At 46.1% G+C, this 18,211-nt stretch overlaps 1 protein-coding gene and 1 long non-coding RNA gene across 8 annotated transcripts in view; one reads left to right on the forward strand and one right to left on the reverse strand.

Moving 5' to 3' along the window:
• The window catches only part of ST3GAL5 (ST3 beta-galactoside alpha-2,3-sialyltransferase 5), a 49,013-nt gene that overhangs the window by 21,684 nt on the left and 9,118 nt on the right, over window positions 1-18,211 (forward strand). For 4 of the 7 annotated variants that reach the window (XM_088026438.1, XM_088026439.1, XM_088026435.1 and 1 more), the window contains 4 exons: window positions 3,516-3,639; window positions 6,759-6,870; window positions 14,614-14,658; window positions 16,046-16,389. In XM_088026438.1, coding sequence (XP_087882564.1) covers window positions 3,516-3,639; window positions 6,759-6,870; window positions 14,614-14,658; window positions 16,046-16,389 — 625 coding nt within the window. The remainder of the gene's footprint in view (window positions 1-3,515; window positions 3,640-6,758; window positions 6,871-14,613; window positions 14,659-16,045; window positions 16,390-18,211) is intronic. The other 3 variants (XM_088026437.1, XM_028122444.2, XM_028122441.2) reach the window with 1 other exon arrangement.
• On the reverse strand, window positions 12,528-14,395 carry LOC114223484 (uncharacterized). The gene is made up of 2 exons (XR_003612156.2): window positions 13,982-14,395; window positions 12,528-13,779 (listed from the first exon to the last, which is right to left on the reverse strand). It is a non-coding gene; the product is annotated as an uncharacterized LOC114223484 (long non-coding RNA).

Here is an 18,211-nt window from a genome sequence, read left to right on the forward strand (position 1 = left end):
GGAGTTTAAGGGAAGGTTCAAGAGGTTTTAGAGGAAATGTGGTTGCAAGGTATCCCAGGCATGGTGTGCAGATGGAGTGAAGGAAGGTAGACAGGCTGGGAGCGGCTTGGCCATCACAGGGAGCAGGGACAGTGAGAGGCCAGTGAACCCTGAGCATTTAGAGGTTCTGCAGGTTGAGGAAGGGGGTGGGGGAGAGAGAGGATACTGGCCAGGACCTGACCCTGGGGGAGTGTGTGAGGGGCTTCAGGAGGATGTTGCTTCTCCAGAGACACATGGAAGGGAAATGGGATGGACGGAAGAAAGCACTACTCCATGATAAGGCTAGAGTCAAACCTGTGTCTGGAAGTGAGGTTGACCAAAAGACACGAGAGCCTTAAAGCCCCAATAGATGAATCCTGTCAGATGAGACTGGGCGCCTGTAAGTTCCCTTTGTATGTGATAATAGTAGCGACAACCAGCAGGTACATAGTGCTTGTGATGTGCAACCACTTTCCCTATGTGAATCCTATGGGGTAGGTTATATGACTACCCCCATTTTACAGATGAGGAAACTGAGCTTGCAGGAGTTATAGTGACTTGCCCAAAGCTTTCCCACTGGTAGAGAGAGGAGCTGAGCCCAGGTGTTGGGCTGTAGATTCTGTGTTCTCATACTCCCTCTCCTGAGATCCTCTCCAGTGTGGTTAGAAAAAAAACCAAAACAGCTATTTTTGTTTTTAAGCATTTGAATGGATTGTATGTCAGTGATAGTGAGAACAGGAAGGATTTCAGGATGGTAGACTCCGTCACCCCCAGAGCCCCTCCTTTCCTTGAACAATCCTACTTTCCTGAAAGTGGCAGGAGAGCATCATCTGATAGACCAATCAGTGCCCAGCAGGAAACCAGAAACCACGGAGATGCTTCCGGCAAGGAGGGCTTTTATGCAGGGGATTGATCGCAAAGACGTCAGCAGGCCTGAAGATGCCAAAGTGATAAGTGTTAGCCAGGGGCGCCTTCGTGGCTCAGTTGGTTAAGCATCCCAACTCTTGATTTCGGCTCAGGTCGTGAGCTCAGGGTTGTGAGATCGAGCCCCTCATTGGGCTCAACACTCAGCTTGGAGTCTGCTTGAGAGTGTCCCTCTCCCTCTGCCCCTCCACCTGCTCTCTCTCGCTCTCAAATAAATTAATTAATTAATTAATTAATTAAAATCTGTAAAAGAGGTGTAGAAGTGTTAGCCAGAGATCAGGAAGTTTCTATCATCCTGGGCTGAGGCTTGTACTTGTCACAAAGCTGTTGGAGGTGCCATCACTTCTCTGGAGTGGAAACCGGGGATGCTAGATGCCCACCGATGCCGCTGGAGTCACATGTAGTCACCCTCTCTTGCCTGTGACTGTCACCACCCCTGCTGGGGGCTGTGCTGAATCGGGACCGGAAAGCCTGCTTCTTTCCTCCTGTCTTTCTCCTGTCTTCTACCAGGAAGTCCCACAGTGACAGCTCAGCAGGAAGTGGGTGGGCAGTGGGGGAAAGGAAGTTCATAGGCTTATGGCCTGTGGGGACGGCCTGCGGGGACGGCCTGCGGGGTCGGCGCTGTCCAGTGCAGCAGAGACAGGCAGAGGTGGAGAGGGGCTCCTCTCTGACACCACAGTCACTGTGTTTGCTGGGGGTCCGCCTCGGGGTGAATTGCATGTCATTCTGGTTGTAAAAACACCGACATCTTAGAAACGTCTGTTTTATATATGTACTGGTTACAGGGAGCCTGCTGGTTCCCACCACTTGGCTGGCCATGCGTTTAAGTAACCCCAAAGTTGCGGTGTTTGAAAACTTGCAGGTCTCAGTTGTTCTTCAGCAAGGGTTTACTGGTGAGGTCCTTGGTACTGTCTTTTTGAAACTATTCAGAAGGATACATATCTAGGAAAATTCTTGCTACACAGTTAGAACTGGAGTGGAGGGAGGGATTGTTTCCAGTAGCAAAAACATTAACTACTTGAACATCAATTTGATAAAAGATTTTTTTCAAAGGAAATGACACTTTAATGGAAATAAAGCGTATAATGACATATAACTGCCTCTTGGCTGAAAGACTATAGTAAAGATATTGTTTCTTAATATATAAATCTATCATAATAGCATACTATAATAGTGCCTAGATTAGCTGAGCTATGACTTCACTTTTAATTAACAATTGCTTAAGCAAGATAGAAGTTTATTTCTCCATCTTCTGACAGCCCAGAGGCAGGCAGTCCAAGGTGAATGGCAGCTCTGTCCTTGGGTTGTCTGGGGACCCAGGCCCCATCTCTGCTGTTGCTCCACCATCCCTTGGTGGTGTGCTCTCTGTGTGGTCCAGAGTGGCTCCTCATGTGTCAGTATTTCAGCCAGCAGGAAAAGGGGTAAAGGTGTATGCCAAGGCATACACTCTGGAAGTTGTACAAGTCACTTTTGCTCATATCCCATTGGCTAGAACTTAGTCATGAGGCCATACGTAGTTCCAAGGGAGGCTGGGAAATGTAGTCTTTATGCTGGGAGGCCACGCACCTAGCTAAAAACCCAGCGTTTTACCAAGTTGCAAGGAAGGGGGAAACTTACGCAGGGGTAGACATACCGATTTCTACTGTAGTACCCTGTAGAATGTTATTTAGAAATTGAAAACTTGAGAATACAATTAATTCAAAACAATAAGGAAGCAAGTATACTCAAGAACATATAATTTTTAAAGAAAAATATCTTTTAAAATTGCCATTTTTTTCTTTTTTTCTTAGTGTAACACTTTTGTTCTGTTTTTAATGTAACACTTCCTCTTTAAACTTTTTTTAATTATGGAAAACTTCAAATGTACAAAAGCATGAGAATATTGGGAATATGGTATAAAGAGCCCCATGTACTCAGTGCCCAGCTTTGACACTGAATCAGTTTAAAGCTAGTGTTGCTCTATCCATTCCCCCACGTGCACTCTTATCCCCTTCCTGACTTTTTTGAAGCTGATCTCATTTCTCCTGTTTCATCTGTAAATATTTCGTGTGCACCTCTAAAAGGTAAAGGCTCTTGAAAAACATCAGACTTCTTATTTGGTGATAACTGTAGTTTCATGTGCAGTTGTAAAAAATAATACAGAGAGATCCCATGTACCCCTTACTCAGTTTCCCCCACTGGCAGCATCTTGCAAAACCATAGTATACTATCACAGCTAGGATATTGATGGGGATACAGTCAAGACACAGAATATTTACATCATCACAAGGATCCAGCCACACTCAGCCCACTCCTTCATAACTCCTGACAACTACTCATCTGTTCTCCATTTCTATAATTTTGACATTGCAAGAATGTTATATACCTGGTATCATATAACATGTAAACTTTTAGTATTGGCTCAGCATAGTTGCCTTAGATTCATTCAGGTTGTTGAGTGTATCACTGGTTCATTCTTTTTTGTTGCTGGGTAGTATTCCATGCTATGGATGTGCCCCCTAAAGGCTTTTTATAAACATCACCTGCTTGACTCTCCCTCCTTTCCCTGCTCCGGCTTCTTCCTCTCTTCACAGCAATGCCCACTGAGTATAACTGTGTGAAACTGAGAAGTGACCGCTCAAGACCCTCTGTGCAATGGTACACCCGAGCTCAAAACAAGATGAGAAGACCCAACTTGTTGCTAAAAGACATCCTAAAGTAAGTATGAGCCCTCGGGCCTTATGATCTGCCTGGCTGGGTCAGGTGTGGGGAGCTGGGAGAAGAATGCAGTAGTACCCAAAGGATGGCTCTCGTACTTGGTCCAAAGGTCATATAAAGGCACATTCAAGTGCAGGTTCCATACACAGACGTCTGGGTTTATGCATCAGGCTGTACTTCTTGAGAGGGCAGCGCCAGCCAGGGAGCGCCCAGGCTCTGTTCCTGAGCCTCAGCGCCTGAGAGAGTGGCTCTTACGTGCACAGTGCTCCCTGCCATTACGTAACAAAAGGGGGCTTTTCCCCTTAGCCATTTCAAGTTCATCTAAAAATACGGTTAATTAAAGTGCCCTACAGGCTTTTGAAGAGCCTTAAATATTGAACACTAAAAAAGATGATAGGTGTTTTAGCCAGGTCACCCTCATGTCCTAATAAGTGGTAGAATTGTTAAGGGCGGGACTTGGCAGTTGCATTTGGTAGCAGCCAAACCAAGTTGAAAATCACCCTTTTGGGGCGCCTGGGTGGCTCAGTCAGTTAAGTGTCTGCCTTCAGCTCAGGTCATGATTGTAGGGTCCTGGCATCGAGCTCCACCTCAGAGAAGGCCTGCTTCTCCCTCCCCTTCTCCCTCTGCCCTTGCCCCCCCACCCCCTGCTCGTGCTCTCTCAAATAAATAAATAAAATATTTTAAAAAAGAGAAACAAAAAAGAAAATCACCCTTTTGAAAATACCCCTAATTTAGGGGGTGTAGAAAGAGGAAGGTAGAGAAAGGAAATGTACATTAATATTTTCCATCTCCTTTTGTCATCAACCAATATTTACTGAGACCTGGTATGCCCAGCACTGTGTGGGATGCCGGCCCATGGCAGTGAACGAGGTCAACCTGGGCCCACGCTGCGCATAGTATGGGCATGACAGAGTCGTGACCAGGCATTCCAGTGCAGTGTCCTCAGTGCTCGAGGTACCGGGCCTGCTTTTAACACACTGTTCTTCCTTCCTTCCTTCCTTCCTTCCTTCCTTCCTTCCCTGTTTGTTCGTAATCAAGATAAGGGAATTATATGCACCAAATGTAATGCCTTTTTGGGGGGCTGGGGAGAAGAATAGGTAATACTATATTCACAAGATTTAAAATTCAGAAGATATTAAAAGTACTCAGTAAAATATCCTCTCTTTCCTGCCCCCCACTGAAAGGTAACCAATATTACCAGTCCTGTGTACATAAGAAATTGTGTGTGTGTGTGTATGTGTGTATGTGTGTGTGTTACTCACCCCCTGCTTGTCCAGGTTTTCACGGGAGAGCCTATTGAAAGAAGAATCAAGAAGTCTTGAAAACACTTCCTAGCAATACTTTCTTGCATCATCCTTAAATATTAAGAAATATTTAGCATCTATTGTGTATAGTATATTGTGCTAGATGCTGTGTTTTTTAAACTGTCCCTTCCTTTAGAAAAGGGATCATTTTCCCATTAAGGTTATTCCTTAACTCTTTTCAGTAACACAAATTATTTAAAACAACGGTTCCTAAACTTAGGTTTAAACTTTTTTTTTTTACTTTTAGTTTATCAGTATCACTTAGCTTATTAAAAATGAGGTTTCCAGGGGTACTTGGGTGGCTCAGTTGGTTGGGTGTCTGACTCTTGATTTCTTCTCAGGTTGTGATCTTGTGGATTATGGGATTGAACCCCATCAGGCTTCATGCTCAGTAGTGGGGAGTCTGCTTGAGATTCTCTCCCACTCCGCTTGCGCTCCCACTCTCTAAATAAATAAATAAATAAATAATCTTTTTAAAAAAACGAAATTTCTAGAACCAGAACTAGACTCAATTCTTTAATCCTGTGTGTGTATGTGGGTGCATGTGTGTATTTTAAACTATATAATAATAGGAGTTTGTGGGATCTTTAAAAGCAGTTTTTGTAGATGGTCTTAAGGGTGACTGGTGGTTCTGTTTCACCTCAGTTAGCCTCATTTCTGGGTTGAATCTTTAGAGGCAATAATGAGTAGATTATTTATTTTGTTTTCTTATTTTTTTAAGGCCTCCCAGTATTTTTCCCCCATTTGTTTTATTGTGGTAAAATAGCCATAACATAGTATTTACCATCTTAACCATTTCTAAATATACAGTTCAGTGATAGCAAATACATTCACCTTGTTAGGCAACCATCACACCATCCCCCTCCAGAACTCTTTGCATCTTGTAGAACCGACACTCTCTACCCATTAAACTCTGACTCCCTCCCCTCGCCTGGCCCCTGGCAGCCCCCATTCTACTTTTTGTCTCTGTGATTTCTGATGATGTGCTTTGTATAAGTGGAATCATACAGTATTTGAAAGACTGACAGTATTTTATTTTATTTTATTTATTTTTTTTAAAGATTTTATTTATTTATTTCACAGAGAGAGACAGTGAGAGAGGGAACACAAGCAGGGGGAGTGGGAGAGGGAGAAGCAGGCCTCCTGCTGAGCAGGGAGCCCGATGCGGGGCTCGATTCCAGGAACCTGGGATCATGACCTGAGCCGAAGGCAGATGCTTAACTGACTGAGCCACCCAGGCGCTCCAAGACTGACAGTATTTTTTTTTTTAAAGATTTTATTTATTTATTTGACAGAGAGAGACACAGCGAGAGAGGGAACATAAGCAGGGGGAGTTGGGGAGGGAGAAGCAGGCTTCCCGCGGAGCAGGGAGCCCGATGCGGGGCTCGATCCCAGGACCCTGGGATCATGACCTGAGCCAAAGGCAGACGCTTAATGACTGAGCCACCCAGGCGCCCCTGGCAGTATTTTAAAGTGGCAAAAAATTGAAGCTGAGATTCTGTAGCTCAAAAGCTATTACTTGGTTTTGTAAAGTCCAGTGGTCTGCATTGTGGTTCATATTTTATTAGGGTGCCTTTGCAGAAAAATGTTTTCTCTGTATTCACTTATAACAAAGATAGTCGTAAATGACTAATTTTTCTTGTCAGGAAAGTAAGAAATGGTGCCTTAAGTCAGCCACAAAGGTCCCCTTAAAGGCTGTACTTTCATGTTACCTGGCAGGCAAACTGAAGCTGGGGTAGGTTTTCCCTTATTTCACATGATTTCTCTTGATTATCACATAACTGCATCATTATACCTAATTGATTTTTTTTCCAGGTGTACATTGCTTGTGTTTGGAGTGTGGATTCTTTATATTCTCAAGTTAAATTATACTACTGAAGAATGTGACATGAAAAAAATGCATTATGTGGACCCGGACCGTGTAAAGGTTAGATATGCCATTGGTGTGGTTTAAATTAAAATATTTCCAAGCTTATACTTAAACAGAAATATCATCTCTAAAGGGTTATAAATGAGTCCTCAGGAAAGTTATAAACAGAAAGAAAACACTTCATCTTAGGCACTCCAAAATCAGAGACAACCCCTCCCCCCTCCCAGCAAAACAAATAACCAACCCACCCACCCCACAGTATTCTTCCCTCATGTACCGAAGTCACTGGGGGGAGGTGAGTTGCACTTGACCCACTCTAGGCACCACCGTGGGGCTAGCTTGCTGTGATGTTACCAGCATACGTGTCCTTAGAACAGGGGCAAGTTCTTTTAGTGTCACGTCATTCTTATTTTTCATTTTAATGATTTCACACTGTATTTCAAGCTTTTTCCTTTCAATTTGTATTTATTTTTCTAAATCAGTTGACCTATTAAATGCTAATTTCACGGATTATCTGAGTGGTTAGATGATCCAATAACGTTCCGTCCTGGATGAAAGAAGAGATGATTTGAAGTCAGGTAGCATGGCAAATAATGGTGACCAACATGTATGGGCACATTATTATCATCACGACGGGGAGATAGCCCAGTATTCTCTCCCTCTGACCGATGAAGGCTGGGAGGTTAAGCTGCTTGCCCAAGTTCACATCTAGTTTAGTTAATCTAGTTTAATGTATACTGTGTAACTATTCTAGAAGTGCTTCAGCACTATAAACGCATTTAACTCTCATAGCTGGAACTGTCATTACCTCCCAGCTGAGGCGATGGAAGGACAGGGAGATTAAGTGGCCTGTATAAGGTCACCCTCACTAGGCAGCGGTAGAGTCGGGGCTTGGACTCAGTAGCGTGGTCTCGAGTCCGAGCCCCTGCTGCCCGCTCCCTGCCCGGGTAGGGGAGGGCCACAGAAGGAGCCAGGAGTTACAGGTCGGCTGATGCAGAGAGGAGGGACCTTAAATTTCTGACCTAGATTCAAGTCTAAAGGCCACTTAGTCAAAGACGAGACCTTGGGCGGGTTTCTTAATTGTTTTGAGTCCCAGTTTTCCCAGCGCTGAAATACAGACAACATCTGTGTGACAGGGCGGTCCTCAAGAGTTGAATAAGATAACGTGCATGGAGCTCCTTTTCTAGTCGTTTTTCGTCACGTGTATTTTTTCTTCAATCTGTATGTCCTGCGAATCAGCCTCCCCTCTTCTGTGAGACAGGCAGGTAGAAGAAAGTGAAGGGAGTATAAATAACGCATGCGCAGCGTGGCCCCTGCAGAACCGTTGTGTCTCCCAGAGCCTTCCTTCCCGTGCGGGGCCGTCCCCGGAGGCTGGCTGACTCTTTTCATTCCGCCGGCCTCAGCTCCTCCATGCTGGTGGAGCAGGACATGTCCCGTGCCTCTGCTCGGGCCTCCCGCCTCCCGCCCTGGCTGGCCTTGCAAACGTCCCGACGGCCCTGAACTCTTGCCTTTGCTTCTTCACTGTGCTTGTCTGCATTCTCTTTGTGGCCTCTTTCTCCTGCCCATCTAGTTAGTCACACTATGGACCATCTGACCGACTGCAGAGATAATCGCTCTTGAGACCAGGCTAATTGAGGAGAGACAGGAGCTCTGGCGTGCCAGGGTCCAGCCCACCATTTCACAAGCACAAGATGGAGGAGATGTGCTGTAATAACACCGGGGGTAAAATCAGCTTTGCGGGTTTAGGGCCTGGCCAGCGCCGTCTGCATCGGCCTGTGCCGTGGCTGCCTATAACTGTTTCCCGTAAGCGACATTAATAGCCCAGGGATGGTCTGCCCGTCCCTGCAGGGCTCACAAGTGCTCTGATCATTACAGCTATTACTCTGGAAGGTTCCCCAAGGAGTCCCAGTGACTTCTGAGGATGACCAGAGAAGAGACTCAAGACCATGTCCCCGAGGAACCTTGGAAGGGATGGGAATGTTTGCGTAGCTGGAAGGACAGAAGGCCTGGTGCAGGGCATGTGGCAGCTGCGGGCCTCTGGGAGGGGCAGCTCCACCCAGGTGGCCTTAGTGACGGACGTGTGGATCCAGGGAAGGCAGCCCAGCTGAAAGGAGAAGGAGGTGATGGTCCCGGGCATCAGAAGATGGGATTAATGGGCCGCATTAATGGGATCAATCTGGCGCATCTCTGGAGCTCTTGAAGCAAAGCCAGGGTAACTGTTTGGTCCTGTAGATAGAATTTAGGCATCAGACAGTTGGTGGCGCAAGGGCTTTTCTGATCCCTTCCAGGCCCGAAAGTGTGGTTGTCTGTAATTTTACCAGTACCGGGCTGGAAAGGATAGGCTGGTTTCTTCCCTGCTCTCAGTGCTGGTCCCCAACTCAGTGCCTTCGACGCTGCACCTCAACCGTACTTTGAAACTCCATCTGATACAGTAGTTTACCTAAGTGTTTTGTTGTCTCATCCAAAATAGAAGTTATTTGAAAACAAGGATGGTGTTTATAAAAATAGTTTCTGGGATTCTGGGAGCAGGAATAATGCTCCAGTTCCTCTGCTCCCACCCGTTGCCCCAGTTTCATGTCTCCTTACCCGCCTTTCTGCATCCAGGCATGCCCCACTATGGTGGTAGTAGTATTTCCAAAAATTGAATCCAGTACGGTGCGTCCTGGTTTCAAACTCTGATTTGTTCCCGTTACCTTTAGAAAATCCAGACTTCTGAGTCTGGCCTGTGGGACTCTTTGTGCCTTCATTCCCGCCAGGCTCTTCAGCCTCCTGTTGCCGCCCAGCGCTGCTGGTACCCGGCACTAAATCCCTTCACAACCCCTTGGTCGAGCTTCTTTCTTTCTTCCTCATTATGGTTTTCATTTGTATTTCCCTGGTAACTAATGATGAGCCTCTTTTTGTGTGTGCTCATTGGCCATTTGTATGTCTTCTAAGGAGAAATGTCTATTCAAGTTCTTTGTCCAGTTTTTCATTTGGCTATTTGTCTTCATATTACTGAGTTGTAATAGTTCTCCATATATTCTGGCTACTGGTCCCTTAATCAGATATATGGCTTGCGAGTATTTTCACCCATTTTGTGAATTGTCTTTTCACTTTCTTGATGGTGTCGTTTTCAGCACAAAAGTTTTTCTTTTTTTTTTAAGCACAAAATTTTCTAATTTTGGTGAAGTCCAGTTTATCTCTTTTTCCTCTTTGTTCCTTGTGCTTTTGATGTCATATCTAAGAAATCATTGCCTAAGCCTGTGTTTTCTTCTGAGAGTTTTATAGTTTTAGCTCTTAACTGTAGGCCTTTAATTTATTTTGAGTTAGTTTTTGTATGTGGTGGGAGGTTGGGGTCCAGCCTTTTTCTTTAGAAAGTGGTATCCAGTTTTCCTGGCACGATTTGTTGAAAAGACTTTCCCCTATGTTTGCTCTATTCTTTCTAACTTCACTGCCTGGAGCCCTTCCCTCCCTTGGCCTCTCTGCTCCTTATCTTTTACATCAACTCTCAGCTCAGAAGTTACCTTTTCTAAGAAGCCTTCTCTGATCATCCTACTCTGTCTTCTAGAAGCGCCTTCATACCTTAATCCTAACACTTAACCCTGCAATATTTTAACTCTTTCCCACTTGTCCTTTCAGCAAGCCCTTGGGAGATGGGGATTGTGTGCTAACATTTTGTGTTAATGAATATGTACCTAGGTATATTCAACTCCAGAGGGAGGGGAGATATTACTGAACCATGGTGTGGTGTCTCATCTCTGAACTCCGATTGAATAGAAAAGCCACAGTTAAATAACAGGCAATTCTTTGAGTATTTTCAGTAATGTACATTAAGTTTAATATCCCTTCAAGGAATAGGTCAGATAGTTTCTGTTCAACTCTCCTCATATCCACCAGTGGATAGTAGACAGGAAAAAAAAAGAATCTCGCCATCCCCTTTCCCCTAAACCATGAAATAGGAGTCCTCCATTTAGGCTGATGGCGCCAGTTTCAAAACCTAAGTTCACTGTGGGACCAATAACAGTCTCTCAGGGCTGCCAGTGCCCTGCCCTGATTGGTTGCAGTGAGGATTCCTAACCAGTCCCTGACAAGGGGGATGGGAGTATCTGATGGGCAAGGTCAGCCTTCTAGGCCCCACTGCCCGCCTGGAGCAGGGCTGTTAGCTTCCTGCACAAAACTACAGTTCCCTAAGAAGGAGCGGGGAAATGGAGACCCAGTAGGCAGCCCACAGTGACTGCCACATCAACCCAATTCTAAAAGATGTCTAAAAGATTATTATTTTTTCCAGTCACAAAAGTAAGTGCAAAACCAGATGATACAGAAAGGAATAAAGTCGAAAGTCCCCTGTAGTTTGTAGAGAAAGAGGAAAGAATCAGGGGGTAGTGATACAAGTCAAACGTGTTTGTGAAAGCCTTGGTCAGCTCAGAAATGAATAAAGCAGAAAATGAAAGTCTGCTGTAACCGCGGTGGAATTAGGGGTGCTTTTTATCTTTTTACTTGAGACTTTTTTTATAGCTTTTTCACACTGTTGACACTGTCAGAATGCCCCACTTTTCACAGTGGTCCTGACAGGTTGTCCTGCTTCATTCCAGGCCAAGGGAGCAGTGTGTGCAGAAAGCATGTGCCCTCCAGGGCTTTGCAAACTAGGCGTACATCGAGAGTTGGATATCACTGAGGATTGGGGTGGGGAACAGCAGGATGGAAGACTGAAAATGAGCCAGGACCAAAGAGGGAAAGGCCTTGAATGCCACACTCACCAGGTCCCAAATTTGATATCTGGTCATGTTTCATTAAAGCAAAATCAGAAACTCTCTCTCAAGTCCCCAGAGTAGAGGAAACGGCCACAGAAGCTGGCCGGTGTGGTCCTGGTGTTCTGAATGGCTGTGAGGTGGTTTGAGCTCTCTTCAAAGAAGACCCTGTCTCCAGGCTGTTGGTGGAGATTGGTCTTTATCACCAAGAGCGTGTAGACAGATCTGAATTGTTGTGGATGTAGGTTAGCAGAAGAGGGCCTCAAAGCCATGAGGCCCTGTTAGCTCTGCTGAGGATATTCAGCAGCTTGCCATGTTAGGGGGACCCTGCTGACCCTGTGGGAGTCTGAGCATTGTCTGGTTGTGCTGGACCCGGCCTGTGTTAATACAGTAGCAGAAGTGTGGCCGTGGTGGTTGTGGATTTTGTCTTTTCTATTTAAAGATGCCCCCTAATGTGCCATTTCTTTAAAAAGACTAACAGTGGTCTCTGCCAGGATCTAGATACTTTGAAAGCGCATTTCAGATGTGAAATTGCATTTAAAAGATGTTGGAAGAGAGGCGAGGGCACATTCCTGTCAGTTTAGGTTTGGGCCACGTGGTCGCAACAGTTTGAACTAGGCCCTCTCTCTTCTCAGCTAAAAACCGCATACCACCCAGGGGACTGCATTTTATGCAGTGTAGTTAATTATGGCCAAATTTACTTCCCTCTGACTCTGCAGATCTACACTCACGTAGCCAAGGTAAGCAGAGCGACCTGGGCTGAGTTTTTAGTCCAGGTGCCTGTACCTCTAGACCAGTTCTTTCCTGTCCTCGGCACCAGCCCTTTGCCCCAGACCATCCTCGAATGTCAGAGATGAGGGAACTGAAGCTTTGACCTAGGGCTGGATGCTTTAGTCAAGGCTACACTGCTGGTTAATAGATCTAGAACTGGATGCAGCATCCAGGTCTTCTGATTGTTTTTTCCTAACCATTTACCACGACAAAGTATACGCACCATAAGATTTACTCCTTCTAAGCATACAGTTTGATAGCATCCGTGCATTTACAGTTACACCCCCATCACCCCAGTCCAATTTTAGAACATTCCGTCCTTCACCCAAGTGAGTTCCCTCACCCGTTGTAGTCTGTCCCCACCCTCAGCCACCAGTCCCCGGCCGCCCCTGACTGCTTGAGTTGTTACTGTGGTGTTCTTTCTATGACTTGGTTATTCAGATTTTGCCCCGCTGGTAGCCAGGGGAAGGTTCCGGATGGTTAACTTGAACGTGAGTTCGGGGTGGCAGTAGCTTTGCCCGCGGTCGCTGTTCTGTGATGGTATCCATTCTTCACGTGACGTCTCGGGCACAGTGCAGAATGTGGGGGGCGACAGAATGGGCCCGTGAGGAGGAGAGCAGGAGCGGCCTTTCACAGACCTAACTCATGCCCTCCGTTCACGTGGCCTGTGGCTGAGTCGGGCGCCCACCCCGGTTTGGTTAGTTCCAGCCCCCAAACTCTGCCTCAGCCTCAGTGCAGTGCCCTGTCCTGTATTTAAAGAAGGAAAAGAGAACGTTGCCTTTTACGAAGAATTATGCCATTTACTTATATTTCTGAGAAGTACTGTCCTAAAAGTTATGCAGTAGAAACGAAAGTGGAGACTTTGCCGAGGAGAATTACTTGGGTTTTTTTAAACACCCTTCAGTGAATTGTCACATGGTGGTTTCCCATGTCAAACGGCCACCTCACTGACAATTGGAACTACCAGCTGTCTGTTTATTCTTAGTTGTGGGCAGCCAGAAAGCTCAGCCTGGAAGGCTTGTAAAAACCGAAGCCCTCGTTTCCATGCCTTGGTTTGAGAGAAATGGGAGTTCCTGTATCTTTGCAAGAGTCTCTGGTTCTCTGCTCCCCCGTGGCCCTCACCCTGGATGGATGCCACCCAGACCCCTCCGTGTCCTTCCTCTCCGGCCTGCTTCGGCTTCCAGCGTTGGAGCTTTCTGCAGCAGGGGGAAGAGAAGGGTCACAGTCCTTTCTTTGTCATGGCTCCGCGAGGCGAGCTTCTCCTCCCCAGGCTTTCAAGGCATGGAGGAGTCAGGGGAGAGGCTGGACCAGCTTCTGGTTAGAAGAAACGCTCCCCGGGGCTTTCTCAGGGCTTGTTACATGTCTCTAAATGAGGTGAAACAGAAGGAGAAAAGGAATTGCTGTCGCCGTAGATGGTTCCAGTGGTGTTTCAAACACTCGTTCCCCCGGATCGATGTATTGCACCTCGCTGTGAGAGAGTCATGGTCAGAGGGTGATTACTAAGCCTTGTGCTCTGCTCCCAGCCTAGAAAATTAAGTTTGAAGCCTGAAATGGAGCTCTTTGCCAGAATGGAAATGGAATGAAATTTCCCTCCTTCCAAGTGAAACTTCTAAAGAGGAAATTTGGCAGCCCAGGAGAGCTGAGCCCAGGTTTCTGGCTCAATCACCTACTTGTCTTTCCAGTCATGCATCGATCCCGAAGCTGCTCTGGGTTCCTCCGGGCACTTCTCAGACGTTCATTTCTGTCCTAGGAGATCTGCAACACCAGATGCTTGACATGTCGTTCTATAGCGAAAGATTCAACCTCTTGTTCTATACGACTTGCTGTTCATAACCTTCAGCCCTCGGGTCTGGGGCAGACGTGTGTGGTGTGGGTGGCCTGTCTGCTCACCCTGCCCCCACTGACGGGGCAGTGAGTCTCTGCGGGCTGCAGAGTGACATGGGCTTGGCAGGCCTTCCGTTCTGGTGCTGCTCAGGGTCACGACTGGTCCTTGCGGGGCTTTCCCACTGATCTCTCACGAAGATACCGGTTCGTATTTAAACTCTTGTTCTCTGTGGTGGTGTTTGTGTGCTGCTCTGTGTAGACAGAGGCTGTGGTTTTAGGCGTTCGGGAAGTCATCAGACTGGGTTAGCACGCCAGCTCAGCCCTCTAACTGGTTATGCCCCCTTGAGCCCACAAAGTGAAGAGACTAATGGCCATATTTTAAAGTGTGGGAGATTCGGTGACGGGAGACCAAGACTGTGACTGTGTATGGTGTCTGCAGCCTCATCTGTGCTCAGAGAGTATCGGTTCCTCTTTTCAGAAACGGAGCCACGTCCTCAAGATGCAGACAGTGTGCTCTTACCAGGTACTGATAACTCTTTGAAGCTGTAACTTAAAAAGGGAGGAGCAGGGGGCCTTCTGCTATAATAAGATAGGTGTTTTCCTACAAAAATATTCATTATTCAAAAACCAGACCATAAAAATAATAAAACTTTGAGGAAAAACATAGTTGGGGCGTACATTTAAAATAATATGTAACAATAATAATTCTCACTGTAGTGTAGACATGGTTTAAAAGACACATTCAGTCCTAAAAATAAATACCGCAGGAACTCTGGGACTTCATCCACACAGACACGCATGCATGGGTACGTGCGCGTGTGCGAAGATAGCCTGGTGGGAGGACGGGGAAGGCAGGGCCAGCGGTGCTGAGTGTGGCGATCGGGGCAGAAAGCACAACGATGAGGGAGAACTGCTGGCCAAGCGGTTGTGAGCAGCATCTGGCCACACTGAGCCAGGAGGAAGCCTGGGGCAAGTGGGCCTTTGGACCGTGTCCCTCCGAGGGGCGCTGCATTCAGCTGGACCACTGTACTTGGCCTACAGTGGCCGTTCCTTGTGGAGGCAAAGCATTAATGTGCAGGGAAAATCGTATGCAAAACCAAGGCCACTCCTATGTTGACATGACATTGTGCCTGATTACATTTAGAATAACTTGCATTCCAGACTCTATGAAGCTCATTGCCCAACTGATAAATCAGCCTGTTTCTCATCCTGCTAGATAAGAACCTGAAATACGAAATTTTATTAAATTATGGTAAAAAAAAAAAAAGCAAAACACATAAAACTTACCATCTCAACTATATTTTAATATGCAGTTTGGCCCTGTTAAGTGTATTCACATTGCTGTGAAACAGATTTCTAGCACTTTTACATCTTGCAGAACCGAAACTCTGGACCCATTAAACAGCATCTCCCCATTTGTCCCTGCCCTGCCCAGTCCCTGACAACCACCATTCTACTTCCTGTTTCTATGAATTTTAGTACTTTAGAGACTTTACGTAAGTGCAGTCAGACAGTCCTTTTGTGACTGGCGTATTTCACTTAGTACAGTGTTCTCAGGTTCATCCATGTGGTAGCATGTGATGGGTTTTATAAAATGTGAGCGACTTCAAAGTACATATCTCACCCCAAATTTATTTGGAGAACAACCTTAGGCTAGGGGTAGGAGGTGGGGGTACAAAGACATGCTTTCCTTGTATAATGAAGTAAATATTCTTGTTGAGTTTATCTCCCTGGTTATTTCTTTACGTTTCTGAGCATGAGTTAGCTCTAAAAAAGCAGACATTTTATGCTGAAAGACAGGACTCAACAGGGAGCTCTGTCAGACATCACAGGACACAGTGTCGTCTGTAAGAGGATATTTCTAATGCCTGAGAGTTTCTCCAACTCAGATTGGTGTGATTTCATTCCAGCGAGCTCAGAAATATGCTCAGCAAGTCTTGCAAAAGGAGTGCCGACCCAAGTTTGCGAAGAAGTTGATGACGCAGTTGTTTGAGCACAGGTACAACCCGGACTTACCGCCTTTCGTGAAGGAGGCCCCCGAAGTGAAGGAAGCCGAGTACAAGTACGATCCTCCTTTTGGATTCCGGAAGTTCTCCAGTCAAGTCCAGACCCTCTTGGAAATACTGCCTGAGCATGACCTGCCTGAACACTTGAGAGCCAAGAGCTGTAGGCGTTGTGTGGTTATCGGAAGCGGTGGAATACTCCACGGACTGGTGCTGGGCCATGCCCTGAACCAGTTCGATGTTGTGATAAGGTACATGGGTTCACCTCCAGAGTTTACCTCACTGCTGTTGGTCCTCGTTGAACCAGCAGCAGCGAGGGACACGGGGAGTGAGTGCCTGCAGGGGGCTTACTGCTTGAGATGTTGGAACAAAAACACGAAATGATTGGATGCCCCAAACTGTGCCACACTGACCCTAATTGCAGAGGAGGTGAGGTTTGGAAGGCTGGCTAGATTCAGGAGGAAGCCTGAGCTAGGCAGGACCAAGAGGCACACGCGGTGTTGGGGGGGCAGTGAGTTGGTGGGATGCCTGGCTTCCGGGAGCAGGGCTAGGTGTGGATGCGTCCCACAAGACAGGGCCGGCGGGGATCTAGGACACACACAGCCTGAACTCCACTCATCCTAGATTCTTTTTGGTTTCACTGGCTAAAAATTATTTTCCTTATAAAAGCAAAATATGTTCATTCTTGAAGATTAAAAAAATACAGAAAAATGTAAGGAAGAAAATAACCCCTCGGAGCCCAGATAACCAACTGCTATTAATTTGCTGTGTTTTTTCCACTTTTGTTCTATACACATACTAATGAGTGCATTTATATTCTTATCAAGTGTTTTGCTTTTTGAACATAATATTATGAACAGTTTCTGAGGCCATTAAATATTTCTTGGAAAATTAACTCTTCCAAGTGCTTAGCAGTCCTTTAAATGAGAGTATCATAAGTGATTTCTATAGTGTCCTCCTATTGCTGGATATTTTGAATTTTTCAGTTTCTTTGTTATTGTGAAAATGCCTTGCATATCTCATACTTATGACTTTATCTCTGATTATTTCCTTGGAAATAATTCTAAGAATCCTTAGAATTGTTGGCTTAAAGATATTCGATTGTTTTTAAGGCTCTTTAGGCATTTTAATCAATTCTCCCTATCAGAAGGAAGTGCAGAACCAGGAGTACAGCACGTGCTGGGTCTTCCATCACATTTGTTCAGCAGGAGTGTGTGAGTTTGACTGAAGGCAGGAGAGGCTAGAGCTGGGGACTGGGTTTTGAGGTTGTGGTCAGTGCATGCAGTGTGTGGGGACCTCAGAGGCGGAGAAAGTGGAAATGGAGACTAATGTGTTTCCAAGAGGTATACTGAGAAAGTAAATTACAGGACTTTCTGACAGCCTGACAGTTAACGTCGGAGGACACCAGGATTTCTAGTCTGGGGGTCTCAGACGTTAATGGAACTGCTGTCAGAAATGGGAGTAGTTGGGGAAAATCTCAGGTTAGTGAGGGAGGATGACAAGATCCATTTCAGATATTTTGAGCCTAAACGTGATGTGTTCACATAATGCCTTTGTCCCCAGTCGCTGCGATCTCAGGCAAATTTCCTAACTCTCCTGTGCCTCCGTTTCCTCATCTGGAGGCAGTCACAGTACGCATCTTCTCGGCTTACCGTGAAGACAAAATGAGTTCACAGATGTAAAGCCCTTAGAACTTAGCGTAAAACATTTAGTGCCGGGCTTGGGGTAATTGCTCAATAAATGTTAGCACCTATTTTTGGAGAATGTGTAGGAAGGTGGGGGCTCAGGAGGAGGGGGCGGGGGGCGTAAGGGGTTTGTAGGAAAGAACCAGATTTTTGTAAGAGCCAAGAGATAGAAGAAACAGGTTAAGAGCCTAGTTTAAAGGTAAAAGGGGTGCTGTAGGCCCTAGTGGCCAGAAAGCAGGAATGGTACAAGGTGAAGGAGTAGGAGTGGGGTTGGGCTATGAGGACTGTAAAGGTTGGGGTGAAGGAGGCTATAACCACTGCCTTTCACTGGATGCTTTCCATGTGCCAGACACTGTGTCACGTGCTTTAGAGGTTCTCATTCCTCCGG

This window comes from Eumetopias jubatus, unplaced genomic scaffold, assembly GCF_037043125.1.
Source record: "Eumetopias jubatus isolate StellerSeaLion01/CBP00866 unplaced genomic scaffold, mEumJub1_p1.0 scaffold_9, whole genome shotgun sequence".
NCBI lineage: Eukaryota > Metazoa > Chordata > Mammalia > Carnivora > Otariidae > Eumetopias > Eumetopias jubatus.